This window comes from Olea europaea, chromosome 12 (assembly GCF_002742605.1).
Source record: "Olea europaea var. sylvestris chromosome 12, O_europaea_v1, whole genome shotgun sequence".
Taxonomy (NCBI): domain Eukaryota; kingdom Viridiplantae; phylum Streptophyta; class Magnoliopsida; order Lamiales; family Oleaceae; genus Olea; species Olea europaea.
Window position 1 is genome coordinate 21599175 of NC_036248.1, and position 26278 is coordinate 21625452.

Consider the following 26278-nt stretch of genomic DNA (forward strand, 5'->3'; position numbering starts at 1 on the left):
CACTGAATTTTAAAAATCATCAAATTCATCACTGAACTTTGCAAAAAATTTCCGGGAGATCAATAAACTTTAAAAATCGCCTAATTTATCACTAAATTTTGCAAAATATTTTTCCAAAGGTCACTAAACCCCGTGAAAACCTTTTGCAAAGTTCAGTGATGAATGTGATGATTTTTAAAGTTTAGTAATCTCATAGAAACCTTTTACAAAATTCAGTGATGAATTGGGTGATTTTTAAAGTTCAATGATCCTGTGAAAACATTGCACAAAGTTCAATGACCATTTGGGTAATTCATTCGTGAAAAATGAATCTTACGACTCAAGAGCTTGGATCGCTCGACTCATATGGGTTTGACCATGGACCATTCGGCTCATCCAGGGATGAGTCCAAAATCGAGCTTAGTCCCAAAAAATTATCGAGCTGAGTGGAAAAAGTTCTAATAGTTGGCCAACAATGAATTTTTTATATATTTTTAGATTTTTTCCTTATAAATGCTCCATCCCAACTTCATTTTTACCCATATCACAATTTCTCTAGGGTACAAATTTCTCATTCAATCATAGTAAATCAATTTTTATACAATTATTTCTTCCCATTCAATCTAACTCTACCAATTTGTTCTTTTATTATGCAATTCAATCACCTTGTATGTAGTCAAGGTGAAGCTTTGTTTGGTGTTGATTCTAGACTGGAAATAACCCTATGACTAACCTAGCTAAAAAGTTTTGATGTTGATTCGGTCTCCCTCTTCATCTCCACCGTTCGTTCACGATTTTAGTGGTCTTAATGACATTTTAATTCACGTGGATTTGGGTGTTGAAGAGGTGCATGTGAGCACTAATCCAAATGAATTGGATGACATCAAGAAAAAAGATACACGCTACTAATTTTTTGGAACATTTCAAACTGATGATCACGGTCAAATAAATGGAAAGTCGGATTACAAAGAAATATGCAATAATTATAAAGAAGGATTTGCTTGACAAAATGGTATCGAAATGACCCACTTATCTATGCACTTCAAAATTTGTTTGGTCAAACACAGTGCTTTAGATCCTACTCAAACTCAACTTCAATTTGGTTCTGATACGTGTTCTTGTTCGCTTACCAACTGAAACTACATAAATGAGGCAATACGCAAGGGTATGGTGACCTTTGAAACTAGTTGTGAGTATTCGCTTAGCATAGTGATTCGTCTACATTTCACCAAGTTCATACAACAATATCTCCAACTCAAGTACATACAATTAATAAAAATACTATTCATTTCGATGCTATTTATGTATACCCTGAAAAAGACATTACAAATAAATTATTTAAATAAATATGACGGTATTATATCTTTTACGTTTGACCTGTGAGGGGTATTAATAAAAAAAGTTACATAGTTACCGTTGCTCACTATCTAGATAAATTGTAAGTAATGCATAAAAAAATTATTACTTATTAAATTAATTGAATTTTCTCATAATGCTGATAATATTTTAATGTTTCAATGGGTATTGTAATTAATTGTGAGGATCAAATTCGTAATTTTATGCTTGACAATGCAACTGTTTACATATTTGTAACAAATAAATTAGTTCGAGTCCTCAATCCCCATTTTGGTCGTATTCTTTTTTATATCCATTGCGTTTGTCATATTTTAATTTAATTGTGCAAGATGTGTTAAAACTAATTAAAAGTAAATTAGACAGAATCAGGAGTGCTCAATTTTTATTACGATATTTCTTAATAGAAAATAAGCATTTGATGAATGTTGCAAAAAACATGAAATGGAATTCAAAATACGAGTCACCAATATAGGTCATAAATGAAACTCAACTTAAAATTTGCTAAAATCCTATAAAGGCTATGAAAATCTTATTACTTTTTAATACAACACTCGACACGCACACCATCCAAAAAATAATTTATAAGAGCATGATTGGGAAATTGCACTTAAAGTGAGAAAAAATTCGAACTTTTTTTGATGCCACTAAAGTACTATCGTACGTATGCTAATCCCAAAGTTCTCTCTCACTTATATCATATTGCATCAAATTTCAGAAATTATAAAACATCATCCATTATTTGTGATACCATAATAGCAATGGAACTTAAGTTTAGAAAATATTGGGAGAATTTGTCTATATTATTTTCTGTCGCTTATGTAATGGCCCTTAGGTATATACAAAAAATTGTTATAACCCAAATCTCAAATATGTTAAATTTTGAAACTTCAATGATAATATAGAGAGTAGTTTATGTGAAATGTATGAGATGTATGCCCAAAGATTCGGTAGGAATCTTCTTTTTCACTTAACCAAAGTACATCAAATATATTTGCAGGTGGAATAACGTTAGAATTATCCCGATATTTTACTCGCAACATACTTAGTATTTTAGAGTCAGTGATGCAAAAATTCGAATTTACTATATTTTGGAGAACGGACTAGGTAATATCTAATTATTTTTCTTATAGCACATGATCTATTAACAATTTCAATTAGTACTTTAGCATCAAAGTTTGCTTTAATTCATGTGGCAAGGTTTTGTCTAAGTATAGATATAGACTCAAAGAAGAGAGCTTAAAGTGTTTAAATAACCATGAAGATTCAAACTTTCAATTCCAGGATAAAGTCAAAATATTAGCTGATCAATTGAATGATCTAAGTTCATCATAATTTGTCATTGTGTACGTTAATTTTTTTTAATAGTATTCACTTTTTTAATTAAATTATATATGTAACAATTTGTTTGTGTACAATTTTAATTCTGCATACGTTCGAAGGAAGAGAATTTTTTAAAATTATCTTTAGAAAATTATATGTGGCTCGTGCCCATAGACCTATGAGTTTGTGCCAAACGGATCCCTTGCAATAGCACAGGCCGAGCTCGTGCTTACATGGGCCTAGCTAAGCATTATCACAATTTCATTCAAATCATTTTTTTTTTAATTTACATATTGCACGAAATCTACAAGTAGTATCACTTATCCACCTCATTTTTAGCTATTTATTTAAGATCTCTTTGAACCCTATTTTTTGGGAGATTATAATATATATATTTTTAAGAACATGTACTTAAAACTTGAGGAAAATTTGTGAGTTTACATTTAACATTTTTTTATTGAAATAATATGATTAAAAATGAGTTTAAGAAAAAATAATTTTTTTAAAAATGTTGTTCGGGGAGTAATTTTTTTAATCTAACAGACAAGGATATTTATCTTTCATTGCAAAAAGATAAACATGAACTTGAAATTACCATATTCCTGTGCAAAAAAAAAAAAGGAACGATGTGCGCCCCCTACTGGTCGAGTGTCTGCGGCGGAAACTTCGGCCGATAGGCCCCTGCTTTGACAAGATGTGGCCAAGAAGATTAATCCTTCATTTTTAAGAGGAAATATATAAAAATGGTTGGTTGACCAGGCCATATTTTCAAATTGGCCTTTAACCATTTAAAAAAAAAAAAAAGTTGAAAAAGAAAATAGATATATATTTACAAAATGTCAATTTCACCCTCATCTTCCACCAAGATAGAGAGGTGAGAAAAGGAAGGGGGGGGGGAGGAAAATTTAACACAGTTGGATCCGATCGAGAATTACCATCTCTACTGTCCACACAACATCGACCACCACAAAACTTGGTTATTATCTTCAACAATGTTAGTTTTTTAGAGATTAAAAAAATGATTTTTCATTTTTCAAATCTTGTAATTGTTATGCATAATATTTATTCTTTATTATTTAGGTAGATTATTAGTTTTGAATTAATTTTTGACAAAAAAACATTAAGGTTGAGAAATCTCGCCGTTTCCGACGAAATAGTTGGTTTACCAACTGTTTTAGGCTGACCAGTAGGCCCAATTATTTTTTTTTCTTTGTTCTGATCTCTTTTTTTTTTTCCTTCTTGTTTTTTTTTTTTTTTTCTTTTTCTTTTTTTTTTTTTTTTTTTTGTTCTTTTCCTTTTTTCTGTTTTCCTTTTTCCCTTTTTTTTTCCCCTTTTTTTCCCTTTTCCCTCTTTTTTTTTTTTTCTGTTTTCTTTATATAATAACATTTTTTTCTTTCTTGTGTTCTTTTTTTTCACATTTTTCTTTTCTTTGCTTTTTTCGTTTTTTCTGTTTTTCTTTTTTCCCCTTTTTTCCTTATTTACTTAAATAAAAAACTTTACAATAACTTTTTTCATTTTTTTTATTTTTGTGTGCAATTCATTTATTTTTTTTATTAGCATTGGTGTAAAATGAATCTATGTCTTGCATATAATAGTTACAATTCAATATTATATTTTATACTGTTATATCTTATTCAATGTTCTAACATTAAAATTTTTGCATGATGAAATACCATCTAGATGTGAAGTTGAGACAAATGTCAAGTTTTGATAGTTTCACTATTGTATTGGAGCTACTGGATGATCAGCACGCAGATAATATACGTCAATCCTTTCTCTGGCCCCTATATTAGTTGAGGAATGTGTAAAGTCCGAGTAAATCATTGATGCACTACTGTGTTGACTACTCGGGCCAGTTGATGGTGGTGCCTTCCACTTCGACCTCGGGGGCAAAGTCGCTACTTTCTCCTCGTTCGAGTTTGCCCTGATGATTGGGCTAAATATTACGTGCGATGAAGGAGCTCGTGAGGCACTCAGAGAAGCAACAGGCTGCACAATGATTATTTTCAGGGATAGAGGACGTTGTTCTGCCGCAGCTGATTGGCGTAATCAGGGGGTGCAACCAGATGTTGGACAGACTGAAGTTAAGATTGGTCTACGTTATTGAGAGCCTGGTGTGGTGTCATCACAAGAAGATTGTGATCGGCCTCTTTCATTTAGATATTGTCGACGATATCGATGCATTCAACAACTATTCGTGGGGCCGAAAATGTTTTAAGGACACCATACACATTTTTACAAGATCACTCTCGAAGCCCAAGAGGCATGTATGTAAGTACAATACCTTATGAATGATCCCTTGCAGTACATGTAAATGTTTAACATAATCAACATTAAAACATTTTTTATACTGAATTTATATATAATAATTATATGTCTTTTAGATCTGGACAAATGAGGCTGTCCCCATATTGGGTACCCTCTTCGTGAGATGAAGGGAGAAATATTGTCATTGAATGCATCATTGGTGAGCATCCCGAGCGGATAAATGTTTATCTGGGAAACAGTTATCGACTCTCCTCGACGATCCTCATGTGAGTATTATACAGTTGTTATTTATATTGTACGTGGTTTAAAAATCTCATTACATGATCATTAGCTAGTTGAAATGTTAATATGTCAACTTGAAGTCATAAATGATTTGACACTATCGATGGAGGATGAGGGTCGAGGTCTTGTGTATCAATAGCTGTTTCGTAGACTCAAGATGATCAGATGTCCAATTTGATACTGGATAATTTATTGATTACCGTTTTGTATGAGTTAGTAATTATTAATTAAATTAATAATTTTTAATGTTGTTATTTGTGTAGGAACGAGGTCCAATTGATTGACAATCACCTCCGTTGAGAGCATCATCTCCGCTGGACACCTTCCTCGTGATCTGTATGCTCGCCTAACTAGATTTATAGCGGAAGAAATCAGTGTGTTGCGATTAGAGTTGATAGGAAGGGTCGATGGTCTGAACAATAGTTGATAGGAAGGTTCGATAATTTATCCCATGAAGTTGGAGTGCTATGCGGCCATTTTTAGACCTTTTCGGGATGAGATCACAGCTCTCCGAAGTGATATAGCAAGTAGGGCAGTGGGGTGCCAAAGAGGGTGATCAAGAGGATGGCGGAAAGGGGGTCACTCACAATTGTGGTCAGATGATGCATTAGAATTATTATTTTTTTATCTATGGAGTATGAGCAGATGGCTTCATCAGGTACGGGAAAGGTAGCGAAGGAGGAGATGATGGAGGGAGTGGCCCTGATGGAGACGGGAGAGGCTACAAGATGGAGGACGAAAGAGGTGGCGAGCCTCGAGGAGGTAGCAGTCCCCAGGACGGGGGAGGAAAGGATACCCACCATGACTGAGGGTAAAAAGCATGCTATTGACATGCTGGAGCAGATGGTTTATAAGAAGTCGAGATTGTCGTTACAGTATATTGTCTCTCCCTTCACGGTTGAGGTGAAGATGAGGAGGTTCGTCGATGGGATGTGCCCCAATCATTTTCGAGAGGCGGACCATGGTAAGTGGAAAACGTTCAAAACAGATCTCGAACACCTACAAGTTATTTCATGACATCACCATTTCAGGATTTTGGTTCATCGACGATATAAGTGATGGAGTCATATTATTATTTTTTACATATATATAATTTTTTGTTTATTAAATGAAATAACTTCCTCTCTTTTATTGGTATTTTTTATGTAACACATTGACCTGGTCATGGATTTGTTGCGCGATCGAGTTGAAAGATATCCAAAATTATTTCACATTCCTAGCCAAGTCATATTGAACAAGAAGTTTGTACATGCTGTTATCATTGAGTATCAGTCGTTTCAACTTATAATAACGAGTACAAGGTGTCTGAATATATGCTCGAGTGGAATATAAGGACGTCCTTGAGCGTTGGGAGAAAGCTATGGGAGAATTGTACGCATATATGTATATTCTAATGATCGCGAGTCATCACTGCATTGTCGTGGAGATCGTCTTCGATGACTTGACTATATATGTACGACCCGATTATTCATGTCTGACACAGGGTCAACTCGAGTAAAAATTGGAGCCGATGACTATGATCGTTCCTCTGATGGCTAGACGAGCGAGAGTGACTGTATAGAACAAATTAGCCATCGTTCGAAACATGACGACGAGATAGTCAATATTGTGGCCTTGTTTAAGCCACATTATTTGAAAAAAAAATATTTTCAACAGTGATTTGATATCATTTTAATCTCTTTAATAAAACAATATTACACGCAAATTCAAAATATTTTCTTATTTTTTAACAACACATTTCCCATCAATATACTATTAAAAAATGTATTTTCATTTCAATAATGTGGCTCAAACAAGGGCTGTAAGTGTTTGAAATTTTTTTAACTTTAAAACTTAGTTTTTATCTACATGGTACCTGATAAGTGTGTTTTTACACATTTATTTAGCATTTTTTGAAAATTTATTATTGATAAAATTGAGTAGATTTCTATTTATAATTGTGTAATTGTTACTTTTGTAGGCTAAAACCCCGAAAAGAAGTATAACGAGCGAAAAGAGAAGGAAAAGGACTTGAAGTGCAGTTATGGAAGGGCCTAAATGTAATAAAAGTCAAATTTTGAGGACTAAATTGCACTAAATGAAAGTTGAAGGATCTGACCTGCAATTTCAAGATTTTTTGGTCAACATTTTTATTATTTTATCCTTATTTTATTCTAGATATTTTTAGGATATTTATGTTGTGTCTATATATATATATATATATATATATATATATATTTTATCCTTATTTTATGCTAGATATTTTTAGGATATTTATGTGTCTAATAATATCTTTTTTTTATATATTATATTTTATACATATTCCATATATATACTAATATAACTTGGTAGGTAAAAAAAATTCCCCAACTCTTTCACTTTTATCTTTATCTCTCTTGGTCTCTCTCTCTCTTTTTCTTGATTTTTCTTCTTTTAGTTTTATTTTCTTTTGTTAATTTTAGTTTTATTTTGGGAATCAAGTGGATATAGCAATGAGATCATTAAGGAAAGCTTGAAGAATACATTGAAGGAATTACAATTCGTATTTAAAAGGGTTTTATCTCAACTTTTGTATTCCTTTCATTTAGTTCTTCATGTTTGTAATGATATGTTTATGAGAATCTCTTTGTTATTTTGTTAGAATGATGAACTAAACAAGTTTATGTTGGAATTTATGTATTAGCTTAACCTATTTTCATTAATATCGTGTTATATGTTGTTAGATATGCATTTGTTATCAAATATTGGTGTATTAATTATCATGTTTAAGATTACTACATTTATTTGACGTCAATAGATGTTGTGGTTAGGTAGTTGCGTAATTATTGAAAAATAGTTGCACATAATGGACCAAAATAATTAATACCATAGGTTTGTATGGTTTCGACTATACGCGTTTAGGTATCCAGACATGTATACCTACCCCATGTGACCCGTTGAGTTATTTTCACAAAAATTGAGTGCAGTTGTTTGGTTTAGAACGACATAGAAATATGTTAATGCCAAGCAATTAGGGTTGATATCGCTCGACAGAGGTTATTGACTAATTTTGAAAAATCGGGTCTAACCACATAGTTTGGTAATTTGCATCTGCGCATAATTGGCTTGAAAAGGGTTAAGCGAAATCATTAAATTCCAATATCTTTTAAAATCAAGCTTTTCCACTTTTTAAGTATTATTTAAGTATTTTAAATCAAAATCGAGTTTTCGCCTTTTTATAGTTTTTAAAATCGAACTTTTAAATGTGTGTATCTTTTTCGTTAATTTGAAACAAAGACACTCGTAATTGAAAACAACACTCTCTGAGGGATCGACCGGGACTTAAAAGGTCCATTATACTACTTGATCGCGACCCGTGCACTTGCGGCGTGCCATTTAATATCGATCAGTGCCGAACTAACACATTATTGTTCAATGATGGGGGTGATTGCGGCATGTTCGTTATAAAATACATTGACTTTTTTAGTAAATACATAAATACATAAGATTGATTAAATCAATCAATTATGGATACTAATTTGAAGAAATAAGTTAGCGTGTGATTTACATGAATTTAATTGTGATACGTAAGTCTTATATATTGAATTATTTTTTATTTATGAAATAATTGTAAATATTGTAAAATTTATGCAAACATTGTACATTGAATTTTTTTTAATTATGAAATAATTGTAAATATGTAAAATTTATGTGAATATTAGACATTCAATTTTTTTAATTATGAAATAATTGTTTATTTAATTATAAAATAATTATGAATATTGTAAAACAAATATAAATATTGTTCATTTAATAGCGACATCATTACACATTGGTCAAATTGTTATTTTAGGAGAATTTGACTTGTATAAAATTGACGAGTATGACCTATTGCTATGCACTTGCTACATCTACATGGTCGAGAAAACTCTCTGATGGATAGTATTCTAGATATACGTGGACGTCCATGACTATGTGGTTCAACTTTTGGTGGTAACAATGTATTAAATGGGAGAATATGGTCGAGAACTTCCCACTCAACTTCATTCGGTAGAGGAAATATAATCTCAATATATGCTGCTTTCCAAAAATCAGTCGTGTAATAAGGAGAGCATTATGTTCTCACTACAAAGCCTCGATACATGGCCACCGTAACTACATGCTCACATGAAAAGTTCTAAAACTGAAATCAACTTCATGTGCATCTATTATCAGTTAAGTCCACCATATATACCATATTACGTACACATTTTACGGAGAAGCGCAACTCATTCAATGGTTCCATATTCAATTTTCCTGTAACCTCTGCAGCCTTAAAGTGTTTGTCCTCTTGAGCAGGGGTTAGCACGCTCGTACAATTCTGTGATTCCCCACGTCGATCGTAAAACCACTACTGTAGCTTGTTATGAATGTTCTTGATCATTGGAAAAATTGGTAACTCTCGATCTTTCTTGAACAATGCATTGAAAGATCCGCGTCGTTCGATAGCATCATGTTGTGTTGACGTCTTAAAAAATGCAACCGCACCCAATGTTTGATCCCCATTTTTATTAGATATTCCCATGCCGAGAATGATATACTTCCTATTTCAACCATGAACTTATTACACTCTTCAACATTGTAAGCTTTGGTCACTCTCCTGAACAATGAAATGAGGTCTTTGCCCAATTACCTAGTCTTCAGATTACCTTGTACATGGTACATATAATACCCATGATATGCTTTTGGGAAAAACTTCAGTGCTACCACTTATTATAGACGATCTCCGATCAGTTACGAAAACAAGGTCCTTGACTTTCACGATCACCTCCCTCAACTTTGTAAAGAAAAAAAACATTGATAAATCATTTTTGCTATTGACTATGCAGAATGTAATGGGGTAAATTTGGATGTAGGCGTCTTGATATATAGCAATAATCAGCTTGCCTTGATATCTAGCTTTCAGAATTGTACCATCAACTAGAATTAGAAGTTGCATTGCATTTCGACATTCATGAATGCATTGTCCAAGAGCTATGAAGAAAAACTTAAAGCAATTATCGCCTGCCGTTTAAATAAAAAATGCTAAATTAGGATTAATTTCCCCCATGTTATATGGCAATATCTGGCCAATTTAGCATAGCTCTCCTCGGTCGAGCCCATTAAATCCTCCAACGTGCATTTTTTGGCATTTTAGGCCTTCTGGTAGCTCTTGACCATTCCGTATTCTCGATAGACGTCGTTAATGATGTCTGAAGGTTTGTAGATTGTCCATGAGTCCTGATACTTGTATATTATTTGTCGACCAATAAACCATACTCGAGCTTGTCTGTGATCGTTTTGACGCATTTCCATTTCGCAAGTATTTTCCTGTATATACTTACAAACATAAATAACTCATTCATGTTCATTATAGTCGCTCGCAAGTGCCAATGACAATTGTCGTCGATGCAGACAATCGTCAACAGTAGCTTGTTTGATTTCTTTTCCTTAAGCTCAAAGTTGTATTTTAATGTCATCCCGTGCACAGCCTTTTGTAAATCTTTCTTTGTTTCAAACAGTTGTTCGACATGCAAATTCTCATCATCGAGAACTACACGCGAAGAGTTAGGCGGCGGTTCACTCAATCCAGCCCCCAAGCTCCTAGCTTGCTCATGTCTCTGACAGAATAAAGCAATTAAATCCTCATTCTAAATGCATTTTCATTGTCATTGTCTAACAACGAGATCACAATGAGGAGCAACTAGCTGGAAAATAACTACATCGTTCTCACGAGTTATCTCCACTGCATGCCAAAAATAATTGGCATTATTATTCTCTCCATCCGAATCTTCGTGTTCACATTTGACGATATCCTTCCTCACTAAAGTTATGTAAAGAGGAGTCGTGTGCTTTGTTAAATTCAAATAGATAATTCATTTCAGCATTAGAAGTAACTTTCATAGGTGGAATCAGAATTGATGAATGCTCGTTGAATAAAAATCTAAGCTTCATGTCACACTGAGAATGATCGACATTCAGCTTGTTTTGTAAGTCATGGTACATTCTAGCATATGATGTACTCTCTATTATAGAAATTGGAATACCACGACACATATCACTCATCTATTTTCATATCCATCGATCATTTCCATCCAATTCAAAATCACCAAAAAACAACCTGAGATTACAACCACATTTGCATTACGAAACAAAAATTTTAATTATAAGAAAAAAGTAGTCAAAAGTTCGGTTCAATTTTATTTAAAAAAAAGTTTTACAGTCGACTGTTATGACAGGCTATTAATAGTCGATCGTTACTGACATAACAGCTGGCTGCTATTAACAATAGGCTGTTACGTTGGTTACCTTCGGCTATTACGGCCGGTCGATTATGTAGATGAAATTTTTTCTTGTTCATGCTTAAAAAAAGTGTAGATCTATTATAAAATTTATTTACATGTTAATCTATCTCGAAATAAGATTTATCGATTAAAACATATATATCTAACGAAGACTAAATTAAATATATGTAAATATACTTATCGACTCAAAGTGATTAATATAAAAAAATTTCTTGCTTAGCGTTTGATAAATTTATGAAATTTTGAGATTAAAGCATATGAAAGATGAGAAAAAAATTATCCGTGTTGAAATAAATAGATAAAAAATGTTATCTAACTTTAAAGTTTTAAGGCCCCGTTTGGTAGGGATTGTTTACCCCAAAAAATTAATTTTTTGACCGTTATTTTACTATTCAAGCCGTAATTTTTGACTTCTTCTCTCACATGTGGACCCCACTTTTCTTCTAACGGTCAAAAAATCAATTCTTAAAATCTCTACCAAACGGGCCCTAAGTGGGAAATGTTTGATTTTCACTTATAAATTGAAAGGATAGTAATGTCCTTTAAACGAAACTATATTTATCGTGAAAATATTCAATTTTTCAAAGTATGGTTTGAAATTACCCCATTTTCATGGGGTTTATGTAATTCAAGGAATTCTTAGTTCAAAACGCAATTGATCACTAGTTTGAGCTCCATTTTGGACGAAAAAATGAATTTTTGAATAGTGTATTAATGAGAAATATATGATTAAAAGTAAAGAAAAATTTTATATTTACGTGTAATATTATTTTAACGAAAAATATGTTGTTAAAATAAAAACAAAATAAAAATGCAGTTTTTCTAAATAAAGAGGCTCAAACAAGCTCACAGTTTGAATAGATAAGCGTCTTCTTCTTCCCCATCTGCAGACGACAGCTTCTCTACTGTTTTCAGCTTAAAATTTCAACTGTTTTCCACTATGCAAACCCTAATCCGCAGATCAGCTGCGTATTTTATCCCCGCCCGTCATTGTGTACACACCTCCACAGCTCCATTAATCAGAGAAACCGGTCTCTATGGATTCGACAACTTGAAAACGGCCAAAGGGTTTCGACGAATGGTCGATGATGCTATTGAGCGGTAACACAGTTGGAAAAATTATTTTTTGCGGTTTTAAGATTTAGATAAATTCGTCACATTGTTTCAATTTTGATTTGATGTGCTTACTAGGTCTAATGAACTCGTAAGTTATATTGCTGGAATGCCTTCAGGTCCAGAAATTATCGACGCCATGGATGAAATATCAAATGCAGTATGTTGTCTTTATCTTTTGCCCTGGCTTTAAGCTTTTACGATGAATCATAACATAGTCATATCAGACTTATGAATTAAGTTATATATTGTTACTTTAATCTTTTTGAGCATTAATAGTACAATAAATATTTTTTTATTGGAAAGTCCGAAAGTGGGAATATAATACTATTCCAATTCTGGACTTGTGGTAACTGCAAGTACTACGCACAGCACAATGTGCTTTGTTTGTGGACGAGACAAACTAGAAGAGAGAGATAGACATGTTAGAATATTGGTACTGGTCCCGATTGTAACCATGGCAATCCCACACCCCACACTAGAGACATTCTGGAATTTCCAATAAATGTCTGACCTTTCAGTGATAAGAAATGATGGAAGTGTTTGATTATTGGTAGGTTTGCACAGTTATTGACTCTGCAGAGTTGTGTAGGCATACACATCCTGATAGGTGAGTGCTGTTGCATTGGTGTGAATTACGTGCATTTGCAACTTTTAGGTCATTACTATATTCATTTTTTTTTTCCAGGGAATTTGTCGAGGAGGCAAGCAATGCATCACTCCGCATAAATGAATATCTACATGTGAGTTGACCCCTGAACAGTGGTTTCTTAATACATTATCTACTTAGTTACTATTGGTAATTACATATCATGCTCAGTGAATTATCTTTTATATCTATGGCTTAGAAAACACAGAATGAGAATATGTAATATTCATACTCAGATATAAATTTCTTGATAATATTCTCTAACAATACAACGGTGACTCTCTAAATCAAAGAGAACCTATGGTGATTGCTCTGGGAAGGATCTAAGATTGTTTTACGCTGAAGTCAACCATAAATAAATATGACGCAAAGTGTAAGGTAATACCTTTGGACGATGGAAGTCATCTTCTATTTGATTCAGAAAAAATTATTGCTTCAGCTTTGAACTCTCTATGGATAGTGGAATGAAATTAAGATTTTTCTCCCTTTCTAAACCATACTGGAGAAAGCTAGAAGATAAGAAAGTTTCTTTTGTAAGATCAGGATTTGGTACCATATTATATTGCCTATAGGCATGTTCCTTCTGGTTTGCAGTATCTTAATTCGAATTGCACTTTGTATCATGCGGTTGTAAAAGCCGAGAAGGATCACCATTTGCTTACTGAAGAAGCTCAAAGGGCAGCCCATTATCTGCGTATAGACTTGGAGAAGGGTGGCATTCATCTCAGCCCTGGTAATGATTGTTTCTCCAACTATTTGAATTATCTTTTTCTCTTGCACTTGTTGAAGATCCCTTCTTTTCTTTACAGAAAAATTGGATCGAGTTAATCAACTGAACACAGACATTGTTCGGCTTTGCAGGGAGTATGTTCCCAATATCTTTACTTTTTTACTGTTCTCTTTAAGTTTTATGCTGCTAATGCAAGTAGGAACTAATCAAGGCTGCACTTTCATGAAGTTCATCTTTCGCCCATGTATATACATGAATGAGAGGATGAACCATAGATTATCGTAGTTAAATGGTTGAATATTTGAATCACAAGGATATTTAGCTTTTAAACATCCCAAATTAATGAAATAAGATGGAAAAATTGTTAGAATAACTATCATCTTGCTTTAGCAATATTAGTATTCTTTCTCTGGTTATATTATGTTGTTTTGCTTATTATTGCTGTATAGTCTTCTACGTGTTGTTCAAAAAGAACGGATTTGAAATCCAGCTGTTGATACCTGCTTTCCCAAACAAATCAACTTCACAGTTCCTGAACTCAAGAAGAACCTGTCTGAGCCTCATTTTCATAAAATATGAATTTTGTAACAGCGATTTTTTTGAAGATTGTTTGGTTAAAAAGTATTTTCCGGGTTTACGTACAAAATTATTTATTATTCATCTCATCTTTCCTTTAATAATCCCTTATTGACGTCTCTGGAATATTCCCTAAATATCTGTAGTCAAGGTCTATTTGCATGAGCAGTATCAATAAACCCCAGATGCTCGATAAATTCTGGATATTAGAGTAGTTTTTTGAAACTCTTAAGACTTCTGTAATTTCATCCAAAGCATTTGTTAGTGCATGTATCTTGACTAGGTTTAGAAATCATGGTATTCTAACACTGAGATTTAGGAGCTTCAATACATGTCTGAACTGTCCTTTTGGTTCCTTATTTATTGGTTATTATGTATCTGATTTGTCACAGTGAGGAAAGATTTCAGTGGTTCAATAAGTATCTTCACATTTATGTAAAATCATGGTATTTTGACATTGAGATTCAGAAGCTGCAATCCATGTTCAACTTTTCCTTTTGGTTCACTTGTTCTTTATGTATGCATTTAGTTACAGAGAGGAAAATTTAACTGGTGCAATAGGTTCCTTTCACAGTTGTGTACCTGCAACTGATGATGATATTTGCGGGTCACATATTGATGAAGAACACAATCGAACAAGAACAAGATTGAGAATAAAAGATTAAGAGAATTGAGAAAGAGAAGGGAGAGAATATAGGGGGAAGAATATTAAGTTTTTATCATATCAAAGTTGTTGGTATTACAATGCACAAGCCCTCTTTATATAGGGTCCAAACAAATCTAATTTGAGAAGGAAACAAAGTAAATGAACCCTAAATAGTCAAACTAAAAAACCTATCAAACAATATCCAAATTTTATTCAAACTAGGATATTATAATAAACTAATATAAGATTAAACTATCTTAATTCCTATCATTTTTTCCCGATTGAGAGAATTCGACGCTGGCAATATAAATTGCAACTTCATGCTCTAAGAAGATCGATCTTTTATCTTCACCTAGTGTTTGTACAGAACTCTTGACATGAATATATGATTGAACTCATAACAATGAGGCGATTTTTCTTTTGAATCAAATACCGATGTCAAACTCTGAAATGTAGCATAAAGTGCAATCCATCCACAAAAAAATCAATTGGCTGCATGTAATGAGGAGAACAAGGGACTATTACAATGGATTGACCTGCATAAACAAATTATTGCAACAACGATGACTCGAATGTGTCCCGATAAGGAAACAATTCTTCTATATTGAAAACATAACATTCATTCAAGTGATGGTTTATCAGATACATTAATATTAAGTGAGCGTTCCAATTTTTTTTTTTTTTTTACACATTTCGAAAAATGTGTCAAAGAAACATGTAACAAGACAAAGTTTAGCGCGAAAACATCCATGCCTAAATTGTACGTCAAAAGCAAACTTATAACTTTTATTATTCAAATAAGTTAGAGGGTGTTTGGGAGACATTTTTATGTAAAAATGCATTTTTGAATAGTAAATTGATGGGAAATGTGTGGTTGAAAAATAAAGAAAAGTTTTTGATTTACGTGTAATATTATTTTAATAAAGAATGTGTGGTTGAAAAGAAGAGAGAGAAAAATGCATTTTGAAAAAAATGGGTACCAAACGGGGCCTTATTGATTTTTCTTGGTATTAAAATCAGAAAAATGAGAAATAGAGGCCGAAGTTAAAAGAATATGAGGATAATTAATAGGCAATAATCAGATTTTAACAGGAAAAGCATGTGATCGAATAGTGACCTTGGAAAACATGACTACTCGGGGAGTACTGGAATTGAGATAATGCACTTCAAAGTCAATGTTGAAGTCACGAAAAGGAGTCAACAAGGACAATTTTAGCACGAAGTTGAGGACATATTAAATGTTTAGGTTAGTTGGCATACGTAATTCTCCAACTATGTTAATGTTAAGTGTATCGATTGCATGTGTGATAACGAAAAGGCTCTGAACTATCAACCTCTGTGTAAAAGGAGGATAAAACTGTATTATAATTATTGAAACAAACTCCTAAAATTTTTATAGATTGTGATAAGGTTTAATCTTAATAGTTCACTTCCCAAAAAGTCTTTCTACCACATTCATTTCAACCAAAAAAAACTATCTTATTTTTCTTTTTCACACTATGCAAAGGAGAGGAAGCAAGTCTAGAGAGAGATTGTCACTTTCTTCTAATAATAGGGTCATAACTGTCTCCATAGATGTAAAGATATTCCCTAGATGAGGTTCTTTTAGGTTAAAAGAAAATGTTGGAACATGTAAATTATCATTTACTCACAATCTAGGTCCAATATGATGAAACAATACATCTTATTAGTCATAGTTTCAAGTATTCTAGCTCCTTTAGCATACAACTTGGTGGAGCTGTTAGATAGTAATGCAAATGATGATATACTTTATGGAAAGATGTACTGCATTGGGGCATCAAGTAAGTGATTCGGAATATTTCACTTGGGGAGGAAGGAATTGCTACCAGTATAGCAACATGTGGATGTTTTAATAGGTTATTGGAAACTAATGCTTTGGCAGCTGAAGAAAGAGATGTAACCATGAAAATGGCAGGTGATTGGTCTACTTGTGAGAGCAAATTCGTAATTCATTCAAGTAAAGGTAGGAGCTTATTAAAAGATAGCAAAGGCTGAATTTTTTTTCATTTGTCAACAATTGGTCTCCTAACTTTTTGACAGGTACACCACAACATTTCTTTTTTCTTTTTTTAAAATAAAAAGTCAGTCAATAAATGAAATTTAAAGTCTCAGTAGAACAAAATTGATACTTGAACCTGACGCAGGATGCAATGAATGAATTATTGGAGAAGGGGAAGGGAAGAGAAGAAGAGAAATGAGTGGAAAAGAGAGAAGGAGAGGGAGATAATAGAGAGATAGGGAAGAAAATATCAATATTTCATTATCAAAGGTTGTCCGAATTACATCACATAAACCCCTTGATATAGGGTTTCAAGAGACCCTATTCTAAGTAAGGAGATACTATAAAGTCAAACCATAATCGTGTTTCCTAAAATAAGCTTCAAAATTGAAAGCTAAATAATATAATATCTTTTATAATAATGCATCAAAAACCCAACGTGTAAATCATTGCCAATCATGCGCGATCCACCAATGTTCGAATTAGTTACCCCATTGTTGGTAAAGGAAGTGGCAGAAAAATTGAGTGCACAAGCTAGTAAAAACGTTCAACTAAGTCGGATATTGGAGAATTTGTGCTTGCTATAGAACTTGTATATATTAACACTATACTTCTATTTAATTTTTATTTTTTCATCTTTTTATATTTTTTTGTCCTTTTTTCATTGAAAACTAAGAGTAATAACGAAATAACTAATCTAACTTAAAATTTGGGTTACCGATGAACAGTTCGAGGACAGCAAAAAAGAAAAAGAAAAAAATCTCGGACAAACAGTATCAATGAATAATGATGATGAACAATATTATTTTTTTGCAGATTTGATTTTCCTGCTGATTGCTAATTGTTGATTCCCTTTACTTTTCTTTTATTTGAATCTGTTCTATTGGAAAAAATTTTGGTGTTTCAAAAGGAAAAACAGTTGTTTGATGGTGGTTATGGATGTGGAAGATGGTAGAGGAAGTGGTGGTTATAATAAACTCTTGAACTTGAACACCTATCTAAACTTTAGAAAAATTATTTGGTCAAAGGAAATGACTTATTCTGGTACCAAATTGACGATGAACACAGTCGAACAAAAACAAGTTTGACAAAGAGGAAGAGTGAGGAGAAAAAGAAGAAGAGGGAGAGATACAGAAACTTTAGGGGGGAATATTAAGTTTATTTCATATCAAAGTTTTTAGTATTAAAATGCATAAGCTCTATTTATATAAAGTCCAAACAAATCTAGTTTGTGAAGGAAAAAAATAAACCCTAATTTAGGCAAGTTAGAACAATATCCTAAATTTAGTCAAACTAGGAAACTATAATAAACTAATATAGTATTAAACTAGTAACATACATTTATATTAGATCTGTATGTGATGAAGGAGCTTTACAAGCCATTTGAGGTGATTGTGCAATTCATTTTTTACAGTTCATTTATGTCTAATATTTCTTTTAACTTTGGAAGGCATTAGATTGGCTAATTTTGGTAGTGAAATTATTTTGCATGCACTTTTTCTCCTGATCAGGTTCAATGAAAATATTGTCGCGGACCCAGGTCATGTGGATATATTTCCAGGGTCACGTGTACCTAAAAATTTGCACCATCTCGCCAAGCCCATTTACCGTCCATCAGGGCAACCAAGGTTATCAACAGTGCTGGATGGTAACAAAAGAGAGAGAGGGTTTCGTTTAAGGACAGAGCCTGATGCTCTGTGCTCTATTTTGCAGTTAGCTTCAGATCCTGAGGTAGCTTCTTGTAAGACTTAGATGATATTTATCTTGAATAAGAAATTTTACCTTTGAAATATGACTTTTATGTTCTCCTTTGGACTGAGCAAGTAGAGTTTTTTAACAGATTTCACTTTCTATAGCAAAATATTGGTCAACAAGAGTAAATGTGACGCACGCACACTTTGTGACTTGATATAAATTGCGAGTAAAAGGAGATTGTGATGGAATATTATAATTGATATTAGTTTTCGAGTTTTAAAGTTTATTTTAGGAAATGTAATTAGAGTTGATTTTATATTATTTCCTTACTTAGAATAAGGCCTTTTAAAACCCCATAAAAGGGGTATTATGCGATGTAATTGGGATAACTTGATTATTATGAAATAAATCAAATTTCTTCCCCAATTTCTCTCTTCCTCTCCCCCCGCTTCTTCCCCCTCCTTTCTCTTCTCCTTCTTCCTTTTCCCCTTCTCCTACAATTCTCCTATTACATCCAGTGCCAGATTGGTTGCAAGGATTTTAACGGTATTATTTATAATACCTCCATCAGTATTGATCTAGACCTCCTACATGTCTTTCTACAAGTGAACATTCCTATTTCCTTTTTTGACGTCCACAGAGTAACCTTTTCCTGGGGTATTTACTTCCAAAAGTACTTTTACTTAAAAGTATATTGTGCTACAAATTAGGATTCTTGGCCTTTATTCTTGAGACGGAAGTGAAAAATTACAAAAAACTTTTTTTAACTCTTTTCTAAAACTTTGTGCAAATTCAAATTTAGACAGCAGTGTGTTGTAAGGTGATCAGTAGATTTCTTTGGCAGACTGGATTTTATTTCCTGTAGTTGAGAAAAGTAGCATATTTGATTTTTCAAAAGATTTCTTTTTATGTTTTTATATTGATCTTATCCAGGTTAGAAAGCTAGCTTATGTCAGAGGAAATTCTGTGCCCCGAGCAAACTTGGTGGTTCTTGATAAGCTTATTGCAGCTCGTCACGAGTTTGCTGAGGTTAGTATGCCACATGTCTTCAAAAGAAAGTAATATTCGGATTTGGTATTCTTGTTCATATAGTGGAGTACCTTAATGGAGATGATATGTTTAATTATGTGCACAGTTGTTTGATATAATTTACATTTACTAGGATGAAATTGACTTTCCAAGAAGCCTTTTACATAAAAAATGGAATAATTCATTCAATTGTATGAATTTTTTAATTCATTATAATGAGTCAGATTACAAGGATAAGTACAAGCAAGCGTCAAAGGATCTAACACCTGGCATTTCATACTTCAAATGTTGATTTCTTTACATGTGACAACAGTTGTACAGAGATATGCTTAAACACACACACACTCACACAATCAGTCAGATTACTGGAATAAGTACAAGCAAGAAACAAAGGATCTAACACAGCATTTCATACTTCAAATGTTGATTTCTTTACAAGTGACAACACCTGTACAGAGATATGCTTAAAACACACACACACACTCAAAGTCCCTGAATTGAACCACAAATGAAGAGAATGCCATAAACACCTCTAATCAATATGGTTCAACATTTCCAGTTCATGGACTTGAATGACAAATGATGAAGCAGAAAATATGGCTGCTGTAATTTTTACAGACCTATAATCCTCTCTTCAAGCAAATAGCATGTTCTGAAAATAACTGACCTGAAAGATTACTGTGATGAATCAAAATTGAATTTTATCGTGTTCTATGTCCTTTGTCTCCATGTCATAGGTTATGGTATACAAGTTCAATTTTAAGTGTTCAGTATTTTATATTGTTGTCTCCATTTCCTTTAGTAAGGATAGTTTTTTTACGCACTATTCTTTTCTTGCATTTCTTTACTTGTTATTACTATTAACTAGCCATGTAAAATCCTGAGCTCATTATCATTCTCAAAATGCTGTCATATGATCACTGGGGTCCATGCGAACCATGCTCAACTTTCGTGAACTTGTGTCCACTCAATGCACGAAGAGAATTGATCCTGAACTTTTTTATATTAGTATTGCCTGCTTTTAATGTGCTATGTAGTTTATCTGTGCAGATTGTGGGATATAAATCTTATGCTGAATTTGCTCTGAAAGATAATATGGCTTCTTCACCAGAAGTTGTGCTTCCCTTTCTGCTTGATATGAGCAAAATGGTCAGGCCCAAGGCTGAGGAGGTATGATATTAAGTGAAGTGTATGGTTTAGAAATTAAATATTGGTAACCTATCTATTTCTGCTGTAGGCTCTATTATGTTTGTTCACAGCTTTATGGTACTGTTACTGTAGGAGTTCAAAAAAATATTGGATTTTAAGAGAGAAATAAGTGGCCAATTAGATGAAGGGTTAGAGCCATGGGATGAGGCGTACTTCACAAGATTGATGAAGTCTTCTGCCCATAATTTCCATAACTCGGTAAATTTGCACTTCCAGTTCTTCGTCTTGTTGAGCTTGGTTGTGATGGTACAGACACGTGCATGCACACATGATGCATGATTATTAAGTTGAATATTGGTAGTTATTTTGTAGTCGATAAGTATTTACAATTTCGACTTTCTGCTTGGTTAATTAGTCATTTGGAGTCATTGATCGTCTCATTGATAGAGTGCAACATAATTTTGTAACTCAATGAAGGATTATGAAATCCAGTTATATGCTTGTTTCTCCCAGAATCTAAACCTATATGCGGAAGAATACTTGTGTTATCCTGTTAATCAATGGAGGCTCTCCATTTTCTGTATTGCGTTGATTCTATTCTGTCCTTTTCTCTATCTTCTTTCTGCATCCAGAAAAAGGAAAACGCATAATAATTTCTATTGAAGCCATTACTTCTCACTCTTTTGTCATTGGATACAACTGAAACTTTTGAAATACTCATAAAGAAAGTCAAGCCAAATGCAACAAGGAGAAAATTATGAACCACTTACTTTGAGTCATCCAGAATCTTTGAACTGGCTGTCTGGGGCCTTGGAAACTAACTTGGTTAACTTGGCACATAATGATTGCCAAGATAACAGAGAGTGCCATCATAATTCAATTGAATCAATTCCATAACATATTGTCTCTCGAAGTTAGTTGACTGTGACAATTCCTCATCTGAAGGGAGGGACTAAAAAACACACATAAATAGGGAAGAGACGAAACTGGGAAAGGGGTACGCAAAAGAAAAGGATTTGTCCTTGTACGAAACATCAAGTTGTAGGGGAGAAAAGCAAGAAGTGCCCCTAAAAACTAAAATAGACAGCCTCAGCTCATATCAAACCCTAAACCCTCAGGGCCTTACCATTAAGTCCAATAAAAATGCCAAGAATTGGACACCCCACAAATCAGTGACGTACATTAACAGCAAACTAAAGAGTCCCATAATCAAGGAAGGTCCCAGAGGAAGGGGAAGTGGGCAGGTCATGGCTTGTTTTAGTGTAGCCTATCCGAAGAAAGCCTAAACAGTTGGAAGGGAAATTATTTCTGCCTCTCAAGGTTAGAACCTTGAGGTTATTCTCTCCACTTTTGCAGAAGCCTGGCAATCTCAGACTAATTTCCTCGAGTAGTCATTACCCTGCTCACCGCTCATCTCATCACTTGGCTCTGTGGACAAAAGAAGAATGTTAGCAATAATAAAAGGACATCCAGAATAGACTGGAATTCGTTCTCTTTGTTTCAGGAATTTAAGGGAGTGTTTGAGACCCATTTTTTGGGTTAGAATACATTTTGTAATAGTAGATTGATGGGAAATGTGTGGTTTAAAAATAAGGAAAAATTTTGAATTTGTGTGTAATATTATTTTATTGAAAAATGTGTGGTTGAAAAGAAGAGAGAGAAAAATGTATATTGAAAAAAATGGGAATCAAACAAGGGCTAAATTATGAACTCATGCACTTCTTCACTTTATTAAAAGGCAATTATCATTCGAGATAAATTTTTCTGTTAGAATATTGCTCTTATTGAGAATCCTCATCTCGATTTTGGCTGTATAATTTGTTTCTTTCCTTCAATCTTTGAAGATTTAATAATAACTCCTGTGCAAGTTTTGCAGGTTTTGGCTTCATACTTTCCTTTGCCACAATGTATCGAGGGCTTAAAAATGCTGGCTGAGTCCTTGTTTCATGTGAAGTGTCATGAGACTCCTCTTGCCCCTGGTGAATCATGGCATCCAGATGTGCTCAAATTATCTCTACATCATCCCGATGAGGTGCGTACGTGGAGTCATTGCTTTAAGTTATGGAAACTACCCTGTCCCCTACCGCTTCTATAGGGAAGAGGAAAAGAAAAGGGATTGTGTTATTGTTATTTACACGGAATAGTTGCATGCTTTAGGATGCTCTTATTAATATCACATATGTATCTTACGGAATTTCAACTGTTAATTTTGTAACTGGTGAAGTTCTGAGATCCATTAATCACGCTTATTTCTTGGAAAGGGGTTGGGTTTTTATTTGGAGTGGGAAAGGTAAATGTCTGGCAGCTTCACGAATTGCTTTATATTATAGTTTGAGTGTGCAAGTGAGTTGAATTTATTTGTCCCTTTTCATGTGCTTTTTTGCTGATTGCATCACACCCATGCAGAATCAAGAGAGTTGTCTAATCTTTCCTAGTGGGTAAATCTTTGTTGAGTAATTTGGTTGGGAATGGACAAGTAATACCAAGTCCAGAACTACTGTTCTTTTATCTTATGAGACTTGTTCCCAGAACTGCAGTATTAACCATTTTCATCTTTCATTACGGGGTTAAAAGAATTTAGAAGCATCAAATATTTTAGCAATCGTGTTCAATATCAATAATAGCCTCTTTGGACATTATTGCACATGAGAACTTACAGAAACCAATTTGAACATCGTCCTTTGAACTGTTTCATTATATCCCATGATGCAGGGTGATTTGGGATACTTGTACCTTGATTTGAAATCAAGAGAGCATAAGCATCCTATTTTTGCACATTTTGCTATCAAGGGAGGGCGTCGAATCTCAGAAACAGAGTACCAATTGCCTGTACGTGAAAAGATTTCTGCATTTTCCTTTTTCTTGTACCTCCTTATGGAAAAGATTTCTACTTAATCAAAATGCAGATTGTAGCTCTTGTTTGCAGTTTTTCGGGCTCAAATTTCACGTCAGTGATGCTTCACCATTCGGATGTAGAAACACTCTTTCACGAGTTTGGACACGCTCTTCATTCATTGCTTTCAAGAACGGTAAAATGCTACATTTAAGCTAATCATGGACGTTGCCATTATTTGAATGACCATGATGTAAATTTTTCCGAATGAATTCTGTTTCAGGATTACCAACATTTTTCAGGGACCAGGGTGGTCCTTGATTTTGCTGAAACACCTTCGAACCTCTTTGAGTGAGTACGGTTGACTCTACATGCTTAAAAATGTTGCATAAATTATAAGAATAAATGAACTTGACTCAGGTTGTTTTCTTTTTGTGCTTAGTATTATGTTCTCAAGTAGCATGGTCTTGAGGCTAGTCAAAGCAGTAACAGAAGAAAAAAAATCTTTCATGCTATTCTTTTCGATTGCCCTCATCAATTTTCACACTTCAAAGTGGTGCAAAAAATTGAAGTCATAGCTTAATTATTAATGGGGGCTTTCTTCTTCCTGGTGACGGACAGGTACTATTCATGGGATTATCGTTTCTTGAGGAAATTCGCTAAGCATTATTCAACAGGCGATCCAATACCGGAGGAATTGGTGAAGTCGATGCTAGGAGCGAAAAATATGTTTGCTGCTATTGAGTTGCAACGTCAGGTTTGCTGTCCGAGAGAACAGACATTAAATACGTTTATTAGTGTTCTCTACTTTAATAATAGATGGCTCGACTCAACGTGAATCTTAAATGGTTTTTTTTTTTTTTTCCCTACCTCTTTTATCAGATCTTATATGCCTTGATTGACCAAACGCTTCATGGAGCACAGCTATCCTCGACTCGGGACACATCATCTATAGTTGCAGACTTGAGAAGAGAGCATACCTGTTGGAAGTATGTAGAAGGAACACACTGGCACGCCCGATTCAGCCATCTTGTTACTTACGGAGCAGGTATGTCCCTAATCAAGAATTACTGGATATTTGCATGTCTTAACTACAAAATAACTAGTAAACATTGATTTATCTAAAATATTTTTGTAGATGGGGAAAAAGGAAATAAATTGACTGTATGAAAAGATAGTGAAATTCAAAATAACTACTTGAGAGGCAAGAGTACCTTGTTAACCCCATGCGTCGAATGTCTATGCAATTTTGCTTGCCAATATGTTTACTGAGTTCTCTCGATCTCTTTACATATATATGATATATCTAATCCACTTTTGATACGCTGTCATGTTAAGAAAATAATTATATGCTTTACAAGGAAGCATTGTCATGTTAAACATGTGATTGTCCAATCTGATTAATAATTTATTGAAATTTAAGGGGGATGTTGGTATGATTTTCCTGCTTCATATACGCAGGTTACTATAGCTACTTGTATGCAAAATGCTTTGCTGCAACAATATGGCAAAAACTGTGTCAACAAGATCCATTATCGCTAGCCACAGGATCTTCTCTTAGAACAAAGTTCTTACAGCATGGTGGAGCCAAAGATCCGGCTGATATATTGAATGATCTCGTAGGAAGTGGTATGATAAGAAATCAGAATGGCGGCATTATTCCCGACATTACAAGCCTCGCTGAAGAGATGAAGCTTTGAACTCTTAGCTAAAGTTGCCCAATTCAGCAAGGTGAAACAAGAAATAGTTTGTGTAGAACGGTTCATAGCTTACATCAAGGTAACAGGGGAACATGGCTATTTGGAGTGGCGTTAATTTGATTACAAGTTTCATTGCTTGGCAAAACTGGGCATGGCTTTTTGGGACGGGGGAAATTTTTTGACATGTTCGGTGAGATTGGCTTAGACAACATTTAACAGAGTTAAAGGAAAGAAAAAGTGGTTATCATCTAATACTGCATATCAAACATGTACTTGTTTTCTAATAAAGCAGCTTAGAAAATCTTATACACATTCTTTAGATTGAGTTGTGTTGTAGCGTTATGGGTAAAATTGTATCATCGTGTTCTAATAGTTCCATTATTCTATAGCCTTACGATTTTTGAAAGTTACAAGAAATGGAATGGATAGACCATCTTTGTATTTGTGTGACTAGATTTTTTTTTTTTTTAATGACGGGGAAACCCACGGCCGCTACCTTTCGGTGGATTTTTTTTCTTACTGTATTTGTGTGACTAGTTTTGGCAGAATTTCAAGTGGATTCTTTTGATCTGATAGCGGTGGCATATGTTGTTTTACCTTGTGTATACTAAATCTGGCTAAGGTCCTTGGCGAGGAAGTCTGTGACCTAAAT

General features: G+C 33.8%; 1 protein-coding gene across 3 annotated transcripts; it reads left to right on the top strand.

Annotated features, from left to right (window-relative positions):
- The first annotated feature begins 12326 nt into the window (after positions 1 to 12326).
- Positions 12327 to 26145, top strand: LOC111406064 (mitochondrial intermediate peptidase, mitochondrial). 3 transcript variants are annotated; one of them, XM_023035253.1, is made up of 17 exons: positions 12327 to 12587; positions 12678 to 12759; positions 13157 to 13209; positions 13288 to 13342; positions 13843 to 13981; positions 14058 to 14112; positions 18732 to 18951; positions 19849 to 19944; positions 20995 to 21114; positions 21226 to 21351; positions 22970 to 23125; positions 23806 to 23922; positions 24000 to 24122; positions 24210 to 24277; positions 24548 to 24683; positions 24809 to 24974; positions 25388 to 26145. In XM_023035253.1, the coding sequence occupies exons 1-17, from the start codon at positions 12427 to 12429 to the stop codon at positions 25624 to 25626; spliced, it is 2112 nt and encodes a 703-aa protein (XP_022891021.1). In that variant the 5' UTR covers positions 12327 to 12426; the 3' UTR covers positions 25627 to 26145. The 3 variants fall into 3 exon arrangements, with proteins under 3 accessions (XP_022891021.1, XP_022891022.1, XP_022891023.1); XM_023035254.1 differs by lacking the exon at positions 21226 to 21351; XM_023035255.1 differs by lacking the exons at positions 12327 to 12587; positions 13157 to 13209.
- The last annotated feature ends 133 nt before the right edge of the window (positions 26146 to 26278 follow it).

Coding starts and splice junctions, on each gene's coding strand:
- LOC111406064 (XM_023035253.1), top strand. CDS start 12,427: ATGCAAACCCTAATCCGCAGATCAGCTGCGTATTTTATCCCCGCCCGT. Junction 14,113..18,731: donor ATTGTTCGGCTTTGCAGGGA/GTATGTTCCCAA, acceptor TCTCCTGATCAG/GTTCAATGAAAATATTGTCG. Junction 24,123..24,209: donor ATTCATTGCTTTCAAGAACG/GTAAAATGCTAC, acceptor ATTCTGTTTCAG/GATTACCAACATTTTTCAGG.